At 42.1% G+C, this 21,383-nt stretch overlaps 1 protein-coding gene across 5 annotated transcripts; it reads left to right on the top strand.

Annotated features, from left to right (window-relative positions):
* The first annotated feature begins 1,781 nt into the window (after window positions 1-1,781).
* Window positions 1,782-21,383, top strand: ptbp1a (polypyrimidine tract binding protein 1a). Of its 5 annotated transcripts, none has more exons than XM_079528451.1 (16): window positions 1,782-1,925; window positions 2,847-2,906; window positions 3,349-3,376; window positions 7,759-7,819; window positions 8,018-8,190; window positions 8,380-8,526; window positions 9,067-9,240; window positions 9,392-9,502; window positions 9,814-10,006; window positions 10,234-10,308; window positions 11,027-11,208; window positions 12,753-12,786; window positions 13,850-13,942; window positions 17,815-18,031; window positions 18,521-18,598; window positions 18,888-21,383. In XM_079528451.1, exons 1-16 carry the CDS (start codon window positions 1,918-1,920, stop codon window positions 19,018-19,020), a joined length of 1,767 nt encoding a protein of 588 aa, XP_079384577.1. In that variant the 5' UTR covers window positions 1,782-1,917; the 3' UTR covers window positions 19,021-21,383. The 5 variants fall into 5 exon arrangements, with proteins under 5 accessions (XP_079384577.1, XP_079384576.1, XP_079384574.1 ...); XM_079528450.1 differs by having other exon boundaries at window positions 1,787-1,925; window positions 3,346-3,376; XM_079528448.1 differs by lacking the exon at window positions 1,782-1,925 and adding an exon at window positions 1,975-2,340 and having other exon boundaries at window positions 3,346-3,376.

Raw genomic sequence — 21,383 nt, 5'->3', positions numbered from 1 at the left:
CTCTCTCTCTCTCTCTCTCTCTCTCACACACACACGCAAGGCAATAGTCTTATCACAGTGTGTCCACACGGTTTGGTCAAATAAAAGACCCACATGGTTAAGCTAAGACAGCTATCATGGAGGTGGAGGCAAGATATTACCATTTGAAAGGAATGGGTGTGCCTTGTTTAAAAGCGTATATTTCGGAATAAAAGAAGACGAAAAATACCACACCCTCAATCAAGTCCCACCACAATGATGGGTGTGTTGTCCTGGTGGGATGCATTTCTCAGCCCACCACAAACCCCGATACCAATCATCCTATTGAGTGTTATGCTAAATGGTATCTCTGCTAACACAAAGTGTGATAACCTTCCTCTTGTTAATACGGCCTGTGCCGAGACATACTTGCCTGGTGTCAGCACCACCTACTTCAATGTACAGCCCTTTTACTAGTCACTTCTCACCACTGTATAATTTATGTCCCCCCCTTATAGTAGGCCTATATCATTTTACTTTGCTTGGTAATTTAATTTTTTTCTCATACTTTATATAGGCTACTTCTAGTCCACAACATCTGATCTGAGGGAAAATATCATGCTTTTACTCTACTACAATAAGTACAATTTTGTTCAATTATATTTACATTTTACAACTTTTAATTACTTTGTAAGCTAATGTATTTTCTTATTAACACAAAACTACTGATAAATTATGATGTATCATTGTAGGTTGAGCCCCACTTTTACCAGCTGCAACATTAAAGTTGATGGATATCCAATCCAGTAATGATTGTGAAATGTATACCTTTGCTCTGCAACAAAATACATCAATGTCTTACCAGTAGTCACTGGAGTAGTGTGGTGGTGTTTACCTGTAGAAACATATTGCCCTAGCTCTTTGTCACATGTTTTGTTTCGGTCAGTCAGGGGTGTTTTTTTGCCACTACACTACTCCAGTGGCTGATGACTGCTGGGGCAAATAATATGGGTCCGAATTTTTTATATTGCTTTATGTAAAACACAGGTTTACTTCTTCCATCACTGCCAAATGCCAATATATGTCATGGTTGTAAACACACCAGGCCATTGTGTTTTGCAGTTGTTTCCTGTGTGTGTGTGTGTGTGTGTGTGTGTGTGTGTGTGTGTGTGCGCGCGCGCGCGCGCGCGCGTGTACCTGGTCCAGAGTTTGTCAGCAGATAGACACCGACACCGTCCGTCAGGACCGTCACAGACCAGTCTGTAGAAGAAAATAAATGAGTCAGAATGAATCACCCCAACATTACTCACTATTTGTCTTCCTATTATACAGTTTCTCAGTAAATTACAGTAAAGTTGCCACTTGCCAGAACTTGCCACGTTCTCAAAACGTTGTGGTAACGTTGTTGTAACTATGGGTTTTATTCAGTGCGTCTTTTGTACTCGAGGTTAGCTGCTGGTGTACAGACGTACTGGGCGCCAGGTGCTGCTGTCCACTGGACATTTTCTCCATGGACCGAGATACTTTTTTCAGAGACCCAAGTTCACCCAAACATGGAGTTACGAGTAGGCCTACGACACACATTCACACTATAATAATATTTGCTGCAGGCCAGGCAGCCACGCACAAATACGTAACTCTGAGGGGCGGGCAGGCAACTGAAACCTAGCTGGACCTGGCGGCGTAAATTAATTTAACACGACGTCAGCATGTAATAAATGATTGATTGAACTCGATCTGGAAATTTGCCGCGGACGGCGGACCCCTTTTTTCCCCAACAAATGATAGTCGTCTTGGCCAATCACGGAGCCGGCAGCTCCTTGTCCCCGCCTTTGTTTGGCTCTTGGAGGCGGCTGGACTAATCAGCGTCCGCCTCCTGCGGGTTCAGCCATTTTGTAAGAAAATCAAGCAAGTCTGCCGCCCTACCTTCAGCTTCAGACCTGCAGTTTTTATTGTGCAATGGACGGGTAAGTAAAAAAAGATCCGCATTTATACCACATTTTTTAAAACCATTAAGTATAAACGTTAACGTGCGTTATTATGTGCCGACTGTAAACACGGAGTCGTCGCGCGGCTTCACTTCTTCAATGTGGAATATTAGTGGAAAGTTTTACTTGAAATACTTTTTTCCTTTTTTCAAAACAGATGCAACAGTTAGCAAGAAGCGTTAGCTGCGGAGCTAGTTGGTTAGCCTCCTCCTCCGTTACTATAAAGCTAATAACGTCCGTAATTGTTTTGTTGTCTCGCGCACATCACGTTATTTTTTTAAAGGATGTCAAACTAACCTAAACTAGTCGTTGTTTGGTTCTGATCGCGTCTTGTCTTAAGTTTTCAAGTCTTGACATGCTGTGGTGTTAAGTGAATGCTGGGCAGTAACGTCGGGTAGGTAACATTAGCAAGATGCTTTTAACTCGCTGAAAATAGCCGATCTACAAACCCACAACGTGTCCTACGTGCTACGCTTTGTGAGCTCGTACATCTGCTATTTTCAGGCCTAAACCATGGCAACTTCGTGAGAACTCTAAAGCAACGTGTCTTATTTCCGCATTCACTTGTCCCTTCAGTGCCAGGGCCATGTTGTTGAAGATCGTTGCGTTTCTTAATTAAAAAAGCATTTCTTAACGTTGGTCGTCCGGGTAAGGTCACATGTGTAATAGATACCGTACTTATTATTACGAGCTTACTTTGCATTGTTTTGATGACTGTTAAACTACCTAATGACATAGTTGGGGAGTGTCGAGCAGAAAGTGAGCATGTTCTTCTGTTGGATTCCGCCACCAAGCAACAAGTTAAAAGTTGCTTGATGTCTGTTTGCTCATCATTTAAGAATTAAGCGTCTCGAATTACCAGTCTTTTTAATTAATCTTATCTTTTCCATCCGTCCACAGCCGCATAGACACTGATCTGTACCCCCTGGGAGCCGGCTACGTAAACGTCCCTGAGATTGAGTGAGTGTTTTCAGATATATTTGCACCTTTTTAAATAATAAATTAAGACCACAAAAAATGTTTATTCCATACGTGTTGCCTTTTTAAAAACGGCTCCCACAATCTTTTGGAGTCATCCAGACCTCAATGTATTTAAGATATTTATATAATTTAAATAATAAATGACTACATGTCACTTGATGTGGTTCTAAGGCATTTCCTTTATGCTGATCCCTGCAGCATATAGAAACATGTTCTCATCATATCTGAATGAGGAAGTCAAATGGTTTGCCTGCCCTGCGGCTAACATAGTGTCTCTTAGTCTTTTCTGTGAGCAGTATGCTTCCCAATGAGCGTTTTTTGCGTTTTATGCCTTTTTTAAGTCCACCTGTAAGATTTCTTATGACATTTTGTATGTATTTTTTGTCGGCCATCTAAAACGTATCTCTTTCTTTCGCAGCAGTGTCCATGACATATCAGTTGGCACCAAGGTAGGCATCTCTTTATTCACCTTATTAAAACCATGTGCCTTTTTCTCACACTGGCCTGTTTATGTAATTTGGCATAGAGAAATAAATGTTTGTTCTATGCCTTGTGTTTAAATGGATAATTAAACCAGAGAACCAAATCTTGCATTCACATTAGAACTGTAGAAGTATTGCTAACTATGTGACTGATACACAAAGTCTGTCCGTGTGGTTATTCCGGAAGCAGTTCCTCAATAATTTCAGAGCTGCTGTCCAAAGCGATTTATCATGTGCAATGAGTTGGCAGTTAGTGTACCATTTAAAATGTATTATTAAAAAAAGTATAGGGGTCAAGAAATTAAAAGGGGGGGGGGGGAAGCTGCAGCAACACTGAGACTGCAGACATAATTCGTTTTACTAATCAATTATAATGATGATAATCTGGTGTTGCATTGTGAATTTTTGACTGTTGTGAAATCAAACATCCTGTTCAGTTTGAGTAGAGCCTGTTTGTGTGTCTTTGTTGGCGTCTTAAGAAAGCAGCTGGATCATGTTGTGTTGCTTGAAGTTTTTTGGTCCTGTAACAATGACCTACTTTAACTTACTCACACTATTAGACACTAATAACTGATTGGCAAAGTTGTGTTTGTTCTGCTTAAATTGATGGGCTCTTATGACTGTTGGTGAGCATTTCATTGAGTTGAGAAAGTAGTGTGGCTTTTATAGTCTTATGTCACTGAAGGTAAAAGTCTGTTCTGCTTGTTTGTGTGAACATGTTTTAAACAGGAACACATTTGAGTTTGGCAAACTACGGTTGTTTGGTATTTGTGTACCCAATAAAAATGCTTGTTTAAGTAGTAACCCATGGTTACACTGTCTGGAGCAGACGTGTAGGTGGAGTGATTGAATAGAACAGAACAGGGTTGTAACCTTCCCCCTGCTGCCTCCCCTCAATTTCCCGGCCAAAGGTCCTCTGCTGTGTAAACATCCACTCCGATAGACACACACCCAGAGGAGAATCAGACACTGGCCCCATCCCCCTAATTCATTGTCGGGCAGTTAAATTAGGTCCATTGTTTTCCCATGCATGATTTAAACATGGTCCCTCAAGAGGTACCAATTGATACCTGAGATTAGAGAGTGACCACCCCGGGCCCTGGGTGTTTCTTTGTCTCCCTCTTACCCATGTTCTTAATTTTGATATGTTATGGGAACTTTGATGCAGAGTTATGGAATCCTGCCTCTCTGGAATCTGTAATTATTCTGTCTGGGCAGAGTGTCTGGAATTCCGCGGTCACATTCCAATCCCCTCCTCTTCCTGGGCCCCCTCCTAGTGTGGCACAGTTCCCTGCCCCCTACCCTGGCCAAGGGTGATCACATTAACTAAACACGCCTCTACCTGCAATGTTTTTGCTTGTAAGTTTACCAACTTCCCCCACCCATTCCAGATCCATGAAGGGGTCCCCAACAGATCTTCATACAGGACAATCCATTTTTGGCATCTAATTTATACTCTTGTAAGAGCCTAGGACTAGGTACATGTTTTTAAAATGTTATACCATAACAATAAGCCCCAAAGCATTGAAAGACTTATCAAAGCAAACCTTATGAAAGTTATACATAAGAAAAGTTCTTAGACTGAGTTGCATGTTGATTCATTTACCAACTAGTTTTCTCCACAAGGCTACTGTTTTTTTCTTGGTTCGCCATGTGAATGCAAACCAGGTGTGTGGGGGCAGGGCAGATATTGTTCCTTGAGTCGCGTTCCGTATCAAGTTCTGTAGGCCATTGTTAATGAAAGGAGACTACTCATACAGTTTCAGCATGTGGGTTGGCTACAAGACATCAGCCCCTCAGGTTACCATTACATTGTCAAGAGTTCTGAGCAAACAATGGCTACAGGCAAGCCAGTACTCGTTTAGCTGGTTTGTGTCAGATGAATGATTCTGGTTTGGCTTCGCAGTCAACCAACAAAGACTTAACTCTTTAGCTCGTTCTTCTTTCATCTCCCTCCTCTGTCATTTAATCTAGTGTCTGCTCTTGTCATGTCAGCCTTCGTCAAAGGGCGACAATGCTGTATTCCAGTCGTGTGTACGTGTATATATGTATTAAAAGTCTATAGCTTTCATTTTATGTACCTCCTTTGTACCCTGCTTTTCCCTCTTCCTTGGCTCTCTATGGTTATTATTAGAATGAGGAAGTGGAAGGAAAGAGTGTTGCTATGGAACACTGACCATCAGTCTGCAGAAGGACGATGGCCTGATCCTAATCCACTTCCTCTTTGGTGCTGGTCTGTTGAGCTGCAGTGCAACGCTGCTTGGCAATATATACAGTCACTATGCCATGCTGGAGCTATAGACTTTCTGGAGAAACAAACTCCTACTCAAGTTATTCGTATTGGAGAGCTCTGTTTTGCATATAGTTTCTCAGAGGTTCACTATCTTTACGGCATATCTTATCTTTGCAACACCCTTGAGTTGCAGACAGGAAATCAGGAATGTGATTGCAGGGTTTTCTGAGACACCACTCCCATTCCTTTGTAAATGGGATGTAAATTACTGTTTTTGTGTGTTCTGGGCTGGCCATACCTTGAAGGGATCTTGCTTTTTTATTTTTGTACTATTTTGTAGTTTTTGCTACCCAGGATCCAAATGCAGATTTGTGGTCTTCCTGTGACACAAGCTCATTGCTAAGGTTGTGATTGTAAATGACTAAAACTATTTTTGCAAAGCGTCGTGTCTTAGGCATTTACAGAGAAGTCTAGTTTGTCCCAATCGTCCCACATCACACTATGTAAAATTGGCAGCACGCAACTTGAGGAAATTAAACTCTGTAGTGCGCACATGACCAGTCGTGCACGGGTCTCCCACACAGCTCTCTTCTCTCCTGTTTCTGGAAAACGGTAGCAGTATGTTATTAAACCTATTTTTGGGAGGGGGGGGGGGGTGTTTTTGAATTGGCCAATTAAATGTTTTTCTAGAGTCGACTGGAGCATTAGTCAAAGATGTCATATTTTCACTCTTTTTTCCCCCCCCTTTTTTCTGGTTTGCAATCAACGGGAACACATTTTTGTGTCATCACCAGTGGAGGGGGACAGGCCTGTTGCTTTGCGTCCTCCTAACTCTCTAGATAGAAGACTCTGTTTGTATACGGGGCCTCAGTGAGTCAGCCTGACCATCTGGAAGTCAAAGGATAGTTTATACTGCCGCTAACGGTCAGTGTTGTGCTCCCATAGCAACAACTGTATGTATCCCTGTACCCCTAGCCTCCTCAGTACGTTCTTTAACCCGGCCACCTCGCCAAGAGTTTTCTGTCAAAGATCACTCTATTCTGTCTGTTTGCTAGAGTGGCCTTTCATAGTCCAACCGGTACACGCTCCACCCCCCCACCCCCCCCCCCCCCCACAAAACTTGCACTCGAAGCAAAAGTTTTCGCAATGCAGAGGGGAATGCCGGCAGACCTGCATGGCTAGTGGTTGTCAATGCACTCCAGGGCTCTTCAGCTCCCAGAGAGAGTCCTCTTGGGGGCTCCATATGTGTGCTGCTGTGTAACAATGCCCCCAGTCTGAGCCTGAACAGGACTTCCATTGTAAAGTGATAGAGCTTAGGCTGCTGAGCCACTCCTTGTGACTCCCAACACTGACTCTACGATACACACATACTGTGAACAGCCTTGAAACAGCACTTTTATCAACTGGAGTAAGAGCCGAGACAAGGCTGTCTCAGAATGATAGTACAGTACTGTGGTGTGTGTTGGGACTTGGGAGTATCCCTTTCTCTCTTCTCATCCCAGAAGGCAGCTTCAATGTGCTTTCTCTCCTCCCTCCACTTATCTCATGAGAGGATTGCTTGTACACAGTAACATCCTCAGTGTTAACTTAACCATTTTTAACACACTGTAATGTAAACAAATGGAGCTTTATGTGCACTTGGTTAAATGTACACTGAGGATTTGACTGTGTAATGGCTGTTGTAGGGAGGAACCCTCACTGCCCTGAGAATCCTGATTCTAGCTGTTCTGAATGTGTGTGGTGTGACTACTGTAAAACCACGTGATCGTTTCGGAATGCTCCCCAGAGTTAGAAAATAATAGACTGTAGTTCCTGTGACTTACAGGTTCTAACTTGGCAGTCACGTAGTGAAGTGAGCCTATCAACCGGAGTAGGGGCCAACACATGATTATAGTGGAAAGTTGTGGCCCCTGGCGAACTAGGTCGCTGTATTCTCTCCACGAGTAAGGTTCTCAGTGTGTTTTCTCAATCCTCTTTAGTTATCAGATGACTGCCTGCCTGACTACCTAACACAAAGGCTTGGTAATATGAGCGCTAAGTGTGCTCCACCTGTCACGCTGTTCCCTCACTTCAGAATGCACTGAACTGAACCTTTGTTTTCTCTCTCCCTTTGCAGAGGGGATCCGACGAACTATTTTCTTCCTGCATAACCAACGGTCCCTATATCATGAGCTCAGGTACGGATTGGGGGTAGTTACTATGGAGGATCGGTTTCTCTTTATTCAAGTGGCTGCTGGTTGTTTTGTGTTCATGTGCGCGTTGTTTCGGTTGCCATGACGATCGATTAATTATTCAGCAAGCAAGCCGGAGATGCTGGCTCTTCTTATCTGGCCCCTTGTCACTGATTGGTCCGATGTGTCTTGTTTCTTTTCCAGCCAATGGCAATGACAGTAAAAAATTTAAAGGTGACATCCGGAGCCCCGGCGTCCCCTCACGTGTCGTCCATGTTCGCAAGCTGCCCAATGACATTAATGAGGCTGAGGTCATTGGGCTTGGCCTGCCCTTTGGCAAGGTTACCAATCTGCTGATGCTGAAGGGAAAGAACCAGGTATGAACTAACTGATATAGCATAATTGCACACCTGTAAGTTGTGGCGTAATGTTGTCCAAATAAAGTTTCTATATTTCAAGTGAGTTGGACAAGTTTCTATATTCAAGAGAGTTAGACAAGTTAATACATTCCAAAAAATGAATTAATTTGACAGGAAAAACTAAAATGTCTGTCCTCTGCCCTGTAGGCCTTCCTGGAGCTGAACAGTGAAGAGTGTGCACAGACCATGGTGAACTACTACTCCTCTGTCACCCCCATCATCCGGAACCACCCAATTTACATGCAGTACTCAAACCACAAGGAGCTCAAGACTGACAACTCGCCTAATCAAGTGGTATGATGACACACACATTGGTTCTGTAAGATTAGTATTCAAGGAATTTACAATTATTTTACACTTAACAAACTGCTCTGGGTGAGTGTACCAGCCGAGTTCTTCAAATCTAAATGCTACAATATATATGTATAGACATGCCTTCTGACATTATTATCTAGCGTCTGTTCAAGGCTCGACACAGCCTGAGTAAATATTTGTGGCCGGGTCACAGACTAGCTGCATTAAGCATCGTGATCATTCTACCAAACTGGTTCCAACATTGTTTAACCCATTTAGACCATAGGCCGATTCTAAAAACGCCTTCTATATCCTGACCTAAGTTTACTGAAACTTAAAAAATTAGAACACATTTATGTTGCTACATATTGTACATGGCAACAACAACCCCGAAAGGGTGTTCCCAGGGTTAAAGGAAAACAAAGCTGCATGTCAAACATAGGTGTACCTGTCTCATGTCACACTATAATATTGTATACCACACACTAAGTAGATTTTCTACCATGCCAATTGGTCTCTTGGTTTGTGTGTGTCCTCCAGCGAGCCCAAGCAGCGCTGCAGGCAGTGAATGCACTGCAGGGTGGAGGAATGGGAGCCATAGCCATGCCAGGGGAGCCAGGAGTAGGCATGGGAGGCGCTGGCAGCCAGAGCCCTGTGCTTAGAGTCATAGTGGAGAACCTCTTCTACCCAGTCACCCTGGATGTATTGCATCAGGTAATTAATGCATTCACTAGTTATTAGGAGGCGGCACGCATCTTTTGGACAGTTGTGTATCTCTTCTAAATGAGTGTGCCAAGTTGCTAGTTGAACCCAACCCCATTATAATCTTTCTTTTTTTACATCCTGATGTGTCTCTTTCCTCCAGATCTTCTCCAAGTTCGGCACTGTGCTGAAGATCATCACCTTCACCAAAAACAATCAGTTTCAGGCTCTGGTGCAGTATGCTGATGGAATGACAGCTCAGAATGCCAAACTGGTAAGATTGGTGAAACATCTGCTTTATCATCTGATTGTTTATTTTGAGCAGAGATTAGTCCCACTGGGTCTTTTATGGTGGTTATTTCTGGAGCTGAATCAGTGTATGGTACAATGGGTACAGAAATCTACTCAAGGAAGGGTGCAGGCTGGGCATATGTTAGACTTACCAATTACTGTAATTACCATGTAAATTATATAGCTGAACATTATGCGGAACATGATATAAATTGGAAATACATTAATTAAACCCTGCAATGTATCCTATTGACAATCATAACCCAACCCACATGTGTCCGTGTCCCCTCTCAGTCCCTGGATGGCCAGAACATCTACAATGCCTGCTGTACACTGAGAATCAGCTTCTCCAAGCTCACCAGCCTCAACGTCAAGTATAACAACGACAAGAGCAGAGACTACACCCGGCCGGACCTGCCCACTTTGGAGTCCCAGTCCTCCCTCGATCACCAGCAGGCCATGGCAGCTGCTGCCTTTGGAAATTTTTGTATGTACAACTGGCATCAAATTCTAATACAAACCAATTGCTCTTACAGCCACACATTTCATTGTTAACTAACCACAACATTAAGTGGAGGGAGGTGGCTTTACAGGATTTCCTGTTGCCACTTCCCTGTTACTGTATTTCCTGTCCATTTGCACTGGCCTGGTGATTATTGCTGGTACCCTTTTTGAAAACTAATCTTTGCTATGTGGACCCTCTTGCTGTTCCAGCTTCTCCAGGGCTCATCTCCGCCTCTCCTTATGGACATGCCTTTCCCCCGACCTTCACCATCCAACAGGCAGCAGGTTAGTTTGGCTATTTGTCATTGTGATTTTCTTTATGTCTACGCCACGTGAAATGCGTGGCAGAAACGTTTGTTTCACATCGGCTACTTATAGTGCCACCAGCAGATATTGCTAGATATTGTCCGAACATCACACAAATCGGTACATGTTATCTCTGTGGTCATGTCAAGACTAATCTGTCCCGATTTTTCATATTCCGTCCTGATTGGCTAAGATCTACATCTAAAGTTTGCAGGAGTGGTTCGCTTTTAACAAAAAGGCCTCAAATCTTAAACGGTGTACACTTGGTGTTAAAGGCCAAATAAGAAATGCCACGCTTTTCACATTGGCCTGTTATAGTGCCACCAGGAGGCCGATTACTCCTACACATTTTGTCCAAACATCAGGCAAATTTATACACATTATGTTTATATGAACTTAGTGTCTGAGTGCAAAACTTTGACTTCATCAACATCATTATCCCTCAACTTCTACAGTTTCCACTCACACTATAATGACTGCATTTCAAGAACATTGCTGTCCCACAGTAACCTACCTGCTGGCTAACACCTGTGCTCCAAGGAACACCTTTTATAGTTTCTGTTCAGCGTATTTGTAATTGCGATACTGTATATTATGATTCTGCTAATTTTTGCTAATTTTGTATCTATGTGTGTGTGTTTGTGTCTGCACGCATGCAACAGAAGTGATATATACTGACATTAGCATCAATTATTAGCCCATTGTTTCCCTTCAGGTCTGTCAATGCCTGGTATGCCCGGTGCCTTGGCATCTCTGGGACTCCAGGGTCACGGTAGCATGGCGGCCGCAGCAGCTGCCGCCAGCAGGCTCGGCCTGTCGGGGCTCTCAGCCGCCGCTGGGGGTCACAACGTCCTACTGGTCAGCAATCTGAATCCTGAGGTTAGTACAGGTCATCAGGTGACAGACCCACTCGACCTGCACACTGTCTCAATGCAGTGCAGAGCGACACTGCAACAATGTAGATTGTATCTAGTCCCTCAAGAGTCACAACATGGTTTATCAACCTCTGCCCATCCACTCGAAAGGTCACACGTTCTGCCACTCCCTCCTTCTCCCATGTCCCTTTCCCCTCACTCTCCTTCAGATCAATGGGAGAACAGTCTTGTCTTTTTGACATTTTAAAAGGGTCGTCCAAGCCTCTCCTTTCTCTCTGAGGACCTCTCCTCTTTGTGTTTGACCAAACTTGCTGCATTTCTGATCTGCATTTTTTTTGTTCACTGTGGATTTTTTTATATAAAAAAACCAAAACAAACTAACTTCTTTTTTTAATTCTTACCATTTCATATCTTCATTTTTATTATCCATTAGTTGAAATCATTCTTGAGTTGTTAGAGAGACAATATTACTTTTTTGGATGACACATTCATGTTTGAGTGACACATTTCATGATTTAGTTTATCTGTTTTTATGCATAGTGTAGCACATTCCAGAAATAGTCCATTCCATTCATTACATTAGACATAGATATATATATGTAGCCTTTATTTATGTTTATTTAAATGAATTTAAAATTGTGCCATTTCCAGTGTGATTAGCTGTAGTCAAATAAGTTAAATCAGGTAGCCGTTAAGAGTATTTAAAGTAAAAGTACATATTGTCTCTTGACTTTCCCCTGTATTTCATTGTTAATCTTTATTCTCTTCTTTTGTTTCTCCTAGTGTTCCCATAGTGACAGTGCATTTTAATTTAGCTTCTACTGTTCTACTGTCTTGAAGCACTACATTTCTTTGTGTATACTGACCTTGTTTTTTTTTTTACTTCCTCCTTCCTTCCATTCTTTCTTTTATCTCCTCTCTCCTCCCCCCCCCCCCCTCCCTCCTCTCCCCTTTATTATTTTTTAAAATATCCCCACAAACACCTACCTGGACTCTTGCCAACTGACTGCACGCCCCCATTACCAATTGTCCCCTCTTCCTTGTCCTTAATTCCACTGTCACTACGACAACCGTTCCCTCACTCTTTCTCTTACCCTCCTCATCCTCCCTTCATTGCGCCCCAATTTGGCTTCCACCCATTTTGAAACTTCAAAAACCATACACAACATTGGCCCCCTCTTTGCCCCCCAACCACCATACCATCATCACCATCCTTCCATCTGTCTCCTCCCTTTCTCTGTTCCATCCATTACTTTTCTTCCTCCCACCTCTCTGTTCCCATCCCTTTCTCCTCCCTTTTGAAACCTTCCTTCTATTCTCTTTGTCTTTCTGTCGTCTTCTCTCCATTCTCTCCGTCCCTCATGCCTCGTCCCTCCATGGTACTGTGGCCTTCCTGTGGACCTCGCTGCCTGTGGCCTGCGGACATGTCCCGACTCCACTCCACTGTCCTCCACTCCGTCTTTTTTATTTTTTCCTGTTCCCCCTTCTCCCTTGCCCCTCCCCCTTATCTCTCTCCTGCCCCGCTGCCTCCCCCTGCTGTCTCTAAAGAGCGTTACGCCACACTGCCTCTTTATTCTTTTCGGTACGTTATCATTCTTTCATCTCCTTTTTTTTATTGCTACTGTTACCTGACAAGGTGGGCTTGTCTCGTCTCATGATGTCCTTTTTTTATTTCATTTTTTTTAAACTACTGATGGCGTGTCATCAGACTTCAGAGCTATGAGGGGGCTGGGGTTGTCTATTTTTGGGAGGTGTTTGTATGACCCATTTTTGATGTGGGTTTGTTGTGGGGTGTGTGTGTGTGTGTGTGTGTGTATGCAAGTGTTTGGGTAAAGTGTGAGAACATAAGAAAGCTGCAGCACTGTCCACAGGCAACAAACCTGCTGTTTTTTTCTTCGATACTGGTCAACAAAATGGAAAACCTCCCCCTCACTAATAGAATTGTGGGGATAATTTGGTACAGGGCCAAAGCTATCCCAAAGCAGAACCTAAGAGATTAAAAAAGCCAATACTGTTTGGTTGCGCATGGCATGGTTTCATGCCATATTAATTCATAGCAATTTCAATTTTCTCAAGGTTTTCCACAGTTGCCTTCACTCATTCACTTTATGAAAATGCTGCTGCTTTTTAGATGTTTCTGTCAGTAGACATATCCCAGGGACTATGTCGCATATTCTTTGATTTATTTTGCTGTGTATATTATGTAGCTTATCTGCATGTTTAGTTTTCTCCTGCATGTTTCCCTGTCTTTCAAGTCTACTCTTTTATCAAAGACCATGATTCTGCCAATCAAACCCGCACATTCTCCTTAAAACTATTCCCCCCCCCCCCACCCCCTTCAAATCACTCTCATCCCCCACAAACATGAAATTAGCTGCCATTTTTATTTGTCTTCATCCGAAGTCATTTGTAGGCTTGAAGTTGTAGTTTTCTTACAGAATGACATGGCCAGAGAATGAGTAGCCTAGTGTGATTCTGATGATAACTAATGTCAACATATCGTACCCACGTCCCTGATTTGCTATGTTCAGATTGTGTTCTTTGCTGTGGTTGACTGTGGCTCCAGGTTAGATTTTGACATTGTAATGGTTCTTCCTGGTGGAACCGAGTTGTTTCGTGACCTTTGATCCCTGTCAATTCTATAGGTGTATATGGTGATGTGATGAGAGTCAAGATCCTGTTCAACAAAAAGGAGAATGCTCTGATCCAGATGTCAGATGGCACACAGGCTCAACTAGGTAACTGCACCATTCCCACATTCATTCATTTCTCTGTGGTTACATCTATCATTTCACCATTACATGGTATTGTACCTCACCATTACATAGTATTGTACCTCTGAGGCCTTAAATAAGCTTGCAAATTTTTAATGCAGGGGTGGGCAAGCTTTTTGGGCACAAGATTTACTTCCCCCACGCAATGAAAAATGCTACCACTTTCATTCTTATTATAGGCTGATATGCATGTAATGGATAATATGACGGTATGTTTACAAGTAGCAAAACTGTGAAAGTAGCCTTAAAATGTGTGATGGACTGCTGGGATGAATAATAGCCTTGATCCAGGGTTTCAGAGGTTCTCATTCCTCTCTCCACTGAGACATGGTTATCGAACGTCTCCACACGGTGACTTTCTTCACCGATTCCAATCAGTCATCTGTTTTCTATTGGTTTGCTTTCATAGCACATTAGTTTAATGTAAATAGAATTTATAAGTTTTAAATTATCATGTCATTATTGTAACCGTAAATGGTATTAATTGTGGCAATGTCCACAGCACAATTTAGGCAATGTTGGAATAGCACTTCTGTGCAAACTAGACATAGAATAAAAGAAACATGAGAAAAGGATGAATGGAGAATAAATGTTGGGCTGTCACTGATTAATTTCACAAAGTGCTGGAATGTTGGTGCAGCAGCACTTGGTGACATCTCTATATTGTGTTTATATGCAATATCACCATGTTATATAGCAGAGGTTCCCACCCACTGGTACTTGAGCCCCTCTGGTGGTACACAGAGGGGTGCCCAAAAAAGAAGAAAACAAACAAAAGTGGAATGAAATATTTATTAGTAGTTCTTCTGACCAAGCAATTGGTTGAAATTGGCTATCCAGCCGTGCTGAAATGAGCATGACGACACACCTAGCCGTTAATGGAAGATTTGAGAACGGATTAATCGCATTAGAAATATCATCAGTTGAGCTGATTAGTGATTAAACAGAGTTTTGTCAGAGCAGAAGCATTATTTGCTTAGGACTGGATCAAAAATGGCAGTTATACGCTCCTGTATTTTCATCCATCCAATAAATAAATGTTATTTATTATGGTGGTACATGGCGAGCCAAATATTTTCTTAGGTGGTACAGTATAAAAAGGTTGGGAACCAATGTTATATAGCATCTATTTTCCTACACACTGGCCACCTACTGTCAAACTCACAAGGCGCACACTGAATGTTCTAACTAGTGAATGTCAGTGATGCAAATAGCCTGCATCCTTAGATGCACTAAATTGAGAGGACGCAAGCATGTCACCCTCTGGGGATGCAATACTGTACTCAGTAGTGTAGTCTAACGTCATTGAAGTGGGACTCATAAAATGTTCCTGGGGCCCATCTAAAAGACTACCCCTGGGTCCCGGGACCCATTACATTGAAAACCTATTTTCATTACTGGAATGTACATAGAAAGACACTCTGGGCCGTGGCTCAGCGGTCCAGGCACCTTGGCCGGTAGTCCGAGTCTGGCAGTGTGCCGTGGGTTCGACTCAATCCCGACGGCCTTTACTGCATATCACCCCCCCCCCCTCAACTCTGTTGCTGCTCATTTGCTTGAAGTTTTCTCAACTTAAGTTTGTCCGCTCGATGTACCCCAGTTGCATGGGAAACTAGATAAAGTGCCCCTCGGGGCACAGGTCTCCACCAGGGCAGGTCAGGTTGTGGCCTCCTGGTGGTGCTATAAAAGGGTGTCATTTCTTCTTACGCCTTGGATGGCAATTGGATGATTTGTTCCAGAAATGTGTTTTGCAAAAATCCACCTATTGGTGGCGCTATAACAGGCCAATGTGAAAAGGGTGGGATATATTCCTCAGCCTAGTAGGAAAGTCTGTGAAAGATTTCACGTAACTTGCACGCTGCGTTCATGATTTGAGGGTTTTTGTTCAAAACGGGCAAATCCTGCAAACTTTGAAAGCCAATGTTGGCCAATTAGGATGGGATATGAAATATCGGACAGATCCGTCTTGAACACATGACTATAAAGATAGTCTGTAACGATTTGTGGGATTTTTGGACAGAATCTGGAGGAGTATCAAAAGTGTTCAAAAGCCTTCCAAGAATATCAAAAGTGTTTTTCAAAAGTCGGCCTCTTGGTGGTGCTATAACAGGCCGTTTTGGAACATTTGGTTCATCGTTGGCATCCAGAGTGTATGTGCGTGAAAAATTTGGCATCGACCGGGTTAACGGTGCCAGAGATTAGCATACATAACATACTCTCTCCCCATGCCTTCGGCCTGGTGGAGACAATGACTGCCAGCTGCGTTGTCGCTGACTGTGTGGACACGTGTCTGTGTCAGAGTTAGTAGTGGTACAGGGAACTACCTGGCAGTCCATTAAAGTGAGGTTGGTAGCTGCTGGTTGTAATTCTCTCAGAAGCAACACGCTGGACTTCGTTCACGGTTGATTAATACTTTGGCAAACATCTATCGCAACCTTCATATACAGTTGTCTTAAATATTGCTGGTGAATAACTTGACGAACAAACTAAACTGCATGAGGGCTTTTGGTAGTAAATTAGAGTTTATATAACCTTGTACACGTGGGCAACTGTAAGTTAGTGATCCATTATTTTACCTCAGTTGACAGTCCTACTGTAGAACTGACAGCGCTGATGATGCAAAACTGTATTCTGGCTGTGGTGACATCGTTATGAAACTGTTGTAGACGGTCCATAAATGCATGTAAAATGCCCTTGTCGTTTATTGCCAAAAATCCTCTTGTGCGCACATAAATTGTCTAACTTTACTAACTAGTTTTGTGGAAACAGTAGGGTTGCAACAGTAATCGATTTTTGGGGGGATTTTATTTATTTAGCTTTTTGTTAATTTATTATCATTAATTTATGTACAAACTTGCATTGTGACGTGTGAGCTTGTAAATCCGCTATTTTATTTTTGACTGCAGCATTTTTTGTTTCAGCACTGTATGATCTATAAAATGATGCTTAAGTGGTTAATCAGACTTATCAATTTAGTAGGTAATGAACAAATAAGAATTTTATCATGTTGAATTTATATTAAAAAAAATCTTGATTTAAAGGAAAAGTACTGAATAATTAAGAAAATAATTGATAATTGCAGCTCTAGAAAAAAGGCTGGTTGAGTTCTTCCACCATGTACTTTTATCAGTTAACTGTTGGTCTTTGATTGCTGCAGTTGCAGATTTATACATATTTCTTTAATGCATACATATTTTTTTACATCATGTGAAATTATTAATTTATTTCTGTGGGGACATGGTATGTTTCTTAGCATCTCTTCCTACCTCATTCTCAATACTGATGTTTTGTTAGCTGTTGATAAAGTATGTAGTCTAGTTCACAGTCTACTCTGAGCGAATTTTATTTTATTGTCCTCAACCTAAGAGCCTGGTTAATCGATTTATTAACCAGGACATGTTTCCCATCCCTGCATTTATTTTTATTTTACACAACTCTTAACTTACAATGCTGTACAAATCCATTTCATTATTAAATATAGCAATCACAAGGGATTGCATTTCTATTTACATGACCATATGCTGCTAATGTTTATTATATGCTAAGGAATGCTGTGGGAAAGAAAACCTTTGTAAATCCACAAGCAGCCGATCCCTTACTATTAAGACTTGGCTATTACTCAAGAATATTTACTCAAAACATCCTGTTCTCTTCAGATCAGCAAATAGCCTCTGGTAAAGCCTGTGGTGCTAGTTTGTGCTACTTTCCCAGCATATGGGAAAAGGGCCAAGTAAGGCTTCTCGGGGCCAAATCTAAATAACAAATTAACACTAGCAAGACAATTTGTGTTAACACATTTTGGACTGACTGGTAACCCAATTAATTTCTTCCCTTAGCTATGAGTCACCTGAATGGGCAACGGCTGCACGGCAGGGCCATGCGTGTTACATTGTCCAAGCACACCACAGTACAGCTGCCCAGGGAGGGCTATGAGGACCAGGGCCTCACCAAGGACTATGGCAACTCGCCACTGCACCGCTTCAAGAAGCCCGGCTCAAAGAACTACTCCAACATCTTCCCTCCCTCTGCCACACTCCACCTCTCCAACATCCCGTAAGTGCCACTATGGGATTCTCAGCACACGTTCAGTTGTTTCTTTCATTTGTGTGATTACACAGTACTGTCAAAGCATCTTAATGCAATCAGGATTTCTGAGGAAAGAGAAAATGGGTTGGGGGTGTTGCCTTTGCCTTGTACCAAGTTAATTATCTGAGCTGCTGCATATTTATTATTATTATTCCCACACAGCTCTCTTGTGCTCTAAGCTTTTCTCTTTATCAGTGAAAGTGGGGTATATTCATTATGTATATTTTTCCTTTCTATATTTAGTTACTGCGTTTAAGTGGTTCTGACTATTTTCTAAATATGCTACTCAAGAGGCGCAGCTATTAGCTTTAATTATCCCTCCCGTGTCTCTCGCAAAGTACTCTGAAAGACAAAGAACAAATGTTAATGCATAAAGAACACACAAACCAATGTTGTCAGTTCATGTTATGTTTAAACGGTGTCTCTTGTCCCTTTGTGCCCCTCCCTGTCTGACAGGCCTTCAGTGGTGGAGGATGAACTCCGAGCACTGTTTGCTAGCTCAGGAGCAACAGTCAAGGCCTTCAAGTTCTTCCAGTAAGTCTATTCAATTTACTATTTAAATGCTTTCTCACCAGCCTGTGTTGTATTACTTTATTACATTACTTTAGTTCTACCGTCCTTGACCTCAATAGTTTGCGTACAGTCGAGGGAAATAAAGGGTTTTTCCCCCCTAGCGTCTCCATATAAAGACATTTTGTGGAGAAAATAGTCTTTGGTTTGTAACAGCCTGCACGGAGGATGGTACTGGTGCAGACGTGTAGCACATTTGTCAGCTTACCAGTAGCCTTGATAATAATGCGCTTGTCTCTTGTCTGTGTATTAGGAAGGACCGTAAGATGGCCCTGATCCAGATGGGCTCAGTAGAGGAGGCCATCGAGTCACTGATTGAGTTCCACAACCATGACCTGGGAGAGAACCACCACCTCAGAGTCTCATTCTCAAAGTCCACCATTTAGTGTGCTTCCTTTCTCCCTCCAAGTCTGAGTTCTGAGATTCTCTTGAGTCTGCCTTCAGAGGGATGAACCACCGCTGTGCATTCCTGGCTGCATTTCATTCCAAAATGCTGAGTCCTGCATACATACATCCATTCCTTAATTCCCAAGTTATTATATTTTGTCATCAGGAGTGCAAAGGCTTTTTGGGGAAAGGACAACATTTTTGAATGAAATGTCTCACGAGCTTGGAGCGCAATCAGGGTCAGCTGATAGACTGTCACTTTAGTAGACCAAATTGCTTAAACAATATACACCCTTCATCATGGATGTATACTTGGTGGATGTTTCATATCCACTCCAGACACACTTCAGCATTCCTTGACTATTACTATGATACCTGTATGGAGATATATATTATATTTGTGTGTGCCTTTTTTGAAAAGCCACTTTGAACCTATTGGGCCAGTCGGAGGGACTTGACACAAATAATTTGTCGTTTGTAGACCACCATGGATACTTTCTTTCCAATTCAATATCTGTTGATTTATTATATTCTTATTAGATGCCCACCTCTTTGCCTTCAACAGGGATCCATACCACTAGCTATAGGCCCTTTATTAAGGTTTTTACATATATATATTTTTTCCTCTGCAGCCTTGTGCCTTAATTTGCTTAAGCCAGATTGCCTTAAACATTGCTGTATTTTCATTTGGAGATGGCTCTCAGAAAGCCCTCCCATGCCTTTCTTTATTTGTACCAGCAATGGCATGGGGCAAGGGATCATTTGGCTTAATTTCTCATTTGGCTTAATTACTCTTTCTTTCAAGAAGCAGAATCTCTAAGCATTATGTGTGCATATAGGCCCAATATATGTAGAAAATATGAATGTAAATCAATAGATCTTGTTGATACCTTGTTTAGGTGCTTTAGCTCCATTAGCAAGGAGGAGAGCTGTTTTCCAGCCCTGTCCTGTTAAGTCCCATCTTCCTTATTTTATTTACTCCATTTCACTAGGGGTCCCACTGTACCTGGGGCCTTGTTTATTCATTATATTCCTCTATACGTAGACGCCTTGTCTGCTCCTTTTTGTTTTTAATCTTAGCATTTATATATGTATATCACTTCTATACTGTATTGTGTATCCATGTGTAGCGGCTGGGTTTGAGAACAATCACTGTGCCTTGACTTCCTAAGTTACTGGTGTCCCTATGGCAGAAACACTCTGGTCTAGGATGCTGACCCCTAGTTGTACCTTTCGTTCAGGTTCTTTTACTCGAACATGACTGTATGCCCTCACTTATTTTAAGATCCAGATACCCTGGATTGAGACAAAGGGGGCGGTTGCTTGGAGACATGTCTCAGTCAATGTTGGCAGTCGTGTCGGTCAACACCACAAAGTCAAACGGCTGTTTTGTGTTTCTATAAACCCAATAGATATTGTTCAGAGCAAGTGGGAAGGGCGGTCATCTTTTGCTCCTCAATCCATCTTGGCTCCAGTCAGGTTTTTAGTGCACTTTGTCTCCCAGTTAGGTCTGAGTTGCACCTTCACGCTGAAGTCTTAACATTGACACATTCCTGTGTGCCTACAACACAAATTTCCACAGCCTTGACCACAGTAGTCTTGGACCAGACACAGATGATGCTCTGTCTCTATTTTTGTAAGGAAATATTTCTTATGCATGGTTTCACCAAGTTTCATGTAGCCACAAACGGTTATTGCTGTTAAGGACCAAAGTACCTTAAACCCCTGCTGTTCATCCTAGTGTCCTCAAAGTTTTTTTCCATATTCCCAAATCCACGCATAGCTGAGGTTTCAAATGTCCTTTCCCCCACTTTTCAATGTGTTGGATAAGAATCATTGAATTGTTTTGAGTCACTAGTCCTACTGTACTTTATTTTCCCCCTATTGATTTCAGAGTCTACATCAGTAGAGAATGCTCTAGAAAGGATAATTAATTGAACCACAGTACTAGCTGTGACATTGGTCTAGTAAGAGTGTATATGCCTGTAGTTATTTTTTTTTTCTCCCCACTTGTTAAAAGCTTTTATTTTTCATTCCTTTTTATACAGGGGGCGGGGGGGTTGAGCGTTATACAAAGCAGGGTTTATGGTTGTATATACTCATGTTTTTGTACCACAAATCATTTTGGATTATATATCCACTTTATCTTCAAACATGTATATTTTGATATAACGACAGTACAGATCTGTTAAGCTCTCTGGAGCTGTAAAGTTTTTTTTTTTTTTTTTTTTTGTATCACAAAGATATTAAATCTTATCTGAACACAAAGTGTCTCTGTATGTGCCCCGCAGCCCCCCTTGACTACTCTGTTCCTTTCTTAACTTTTTCTGCTGCCTTCAATAAATCTTTAGTTTGTTCTTTC

This window comes from Electrona antarctica, assembly GCF_951216825.1.
Source record: "Electrona antarctica genome assembly, chromosome: 18".
Lineage (NCBI taxonomy): Eukaryota > Metazoa > Chordata > Actinopteri > Myctophiformes > Myctophidae > Electrona > Electrona antarctica.
Note: the sequence above shows the minus strand (reverse complement) of the source record. Positions and strands in the feature narration are given on the sequence as shown.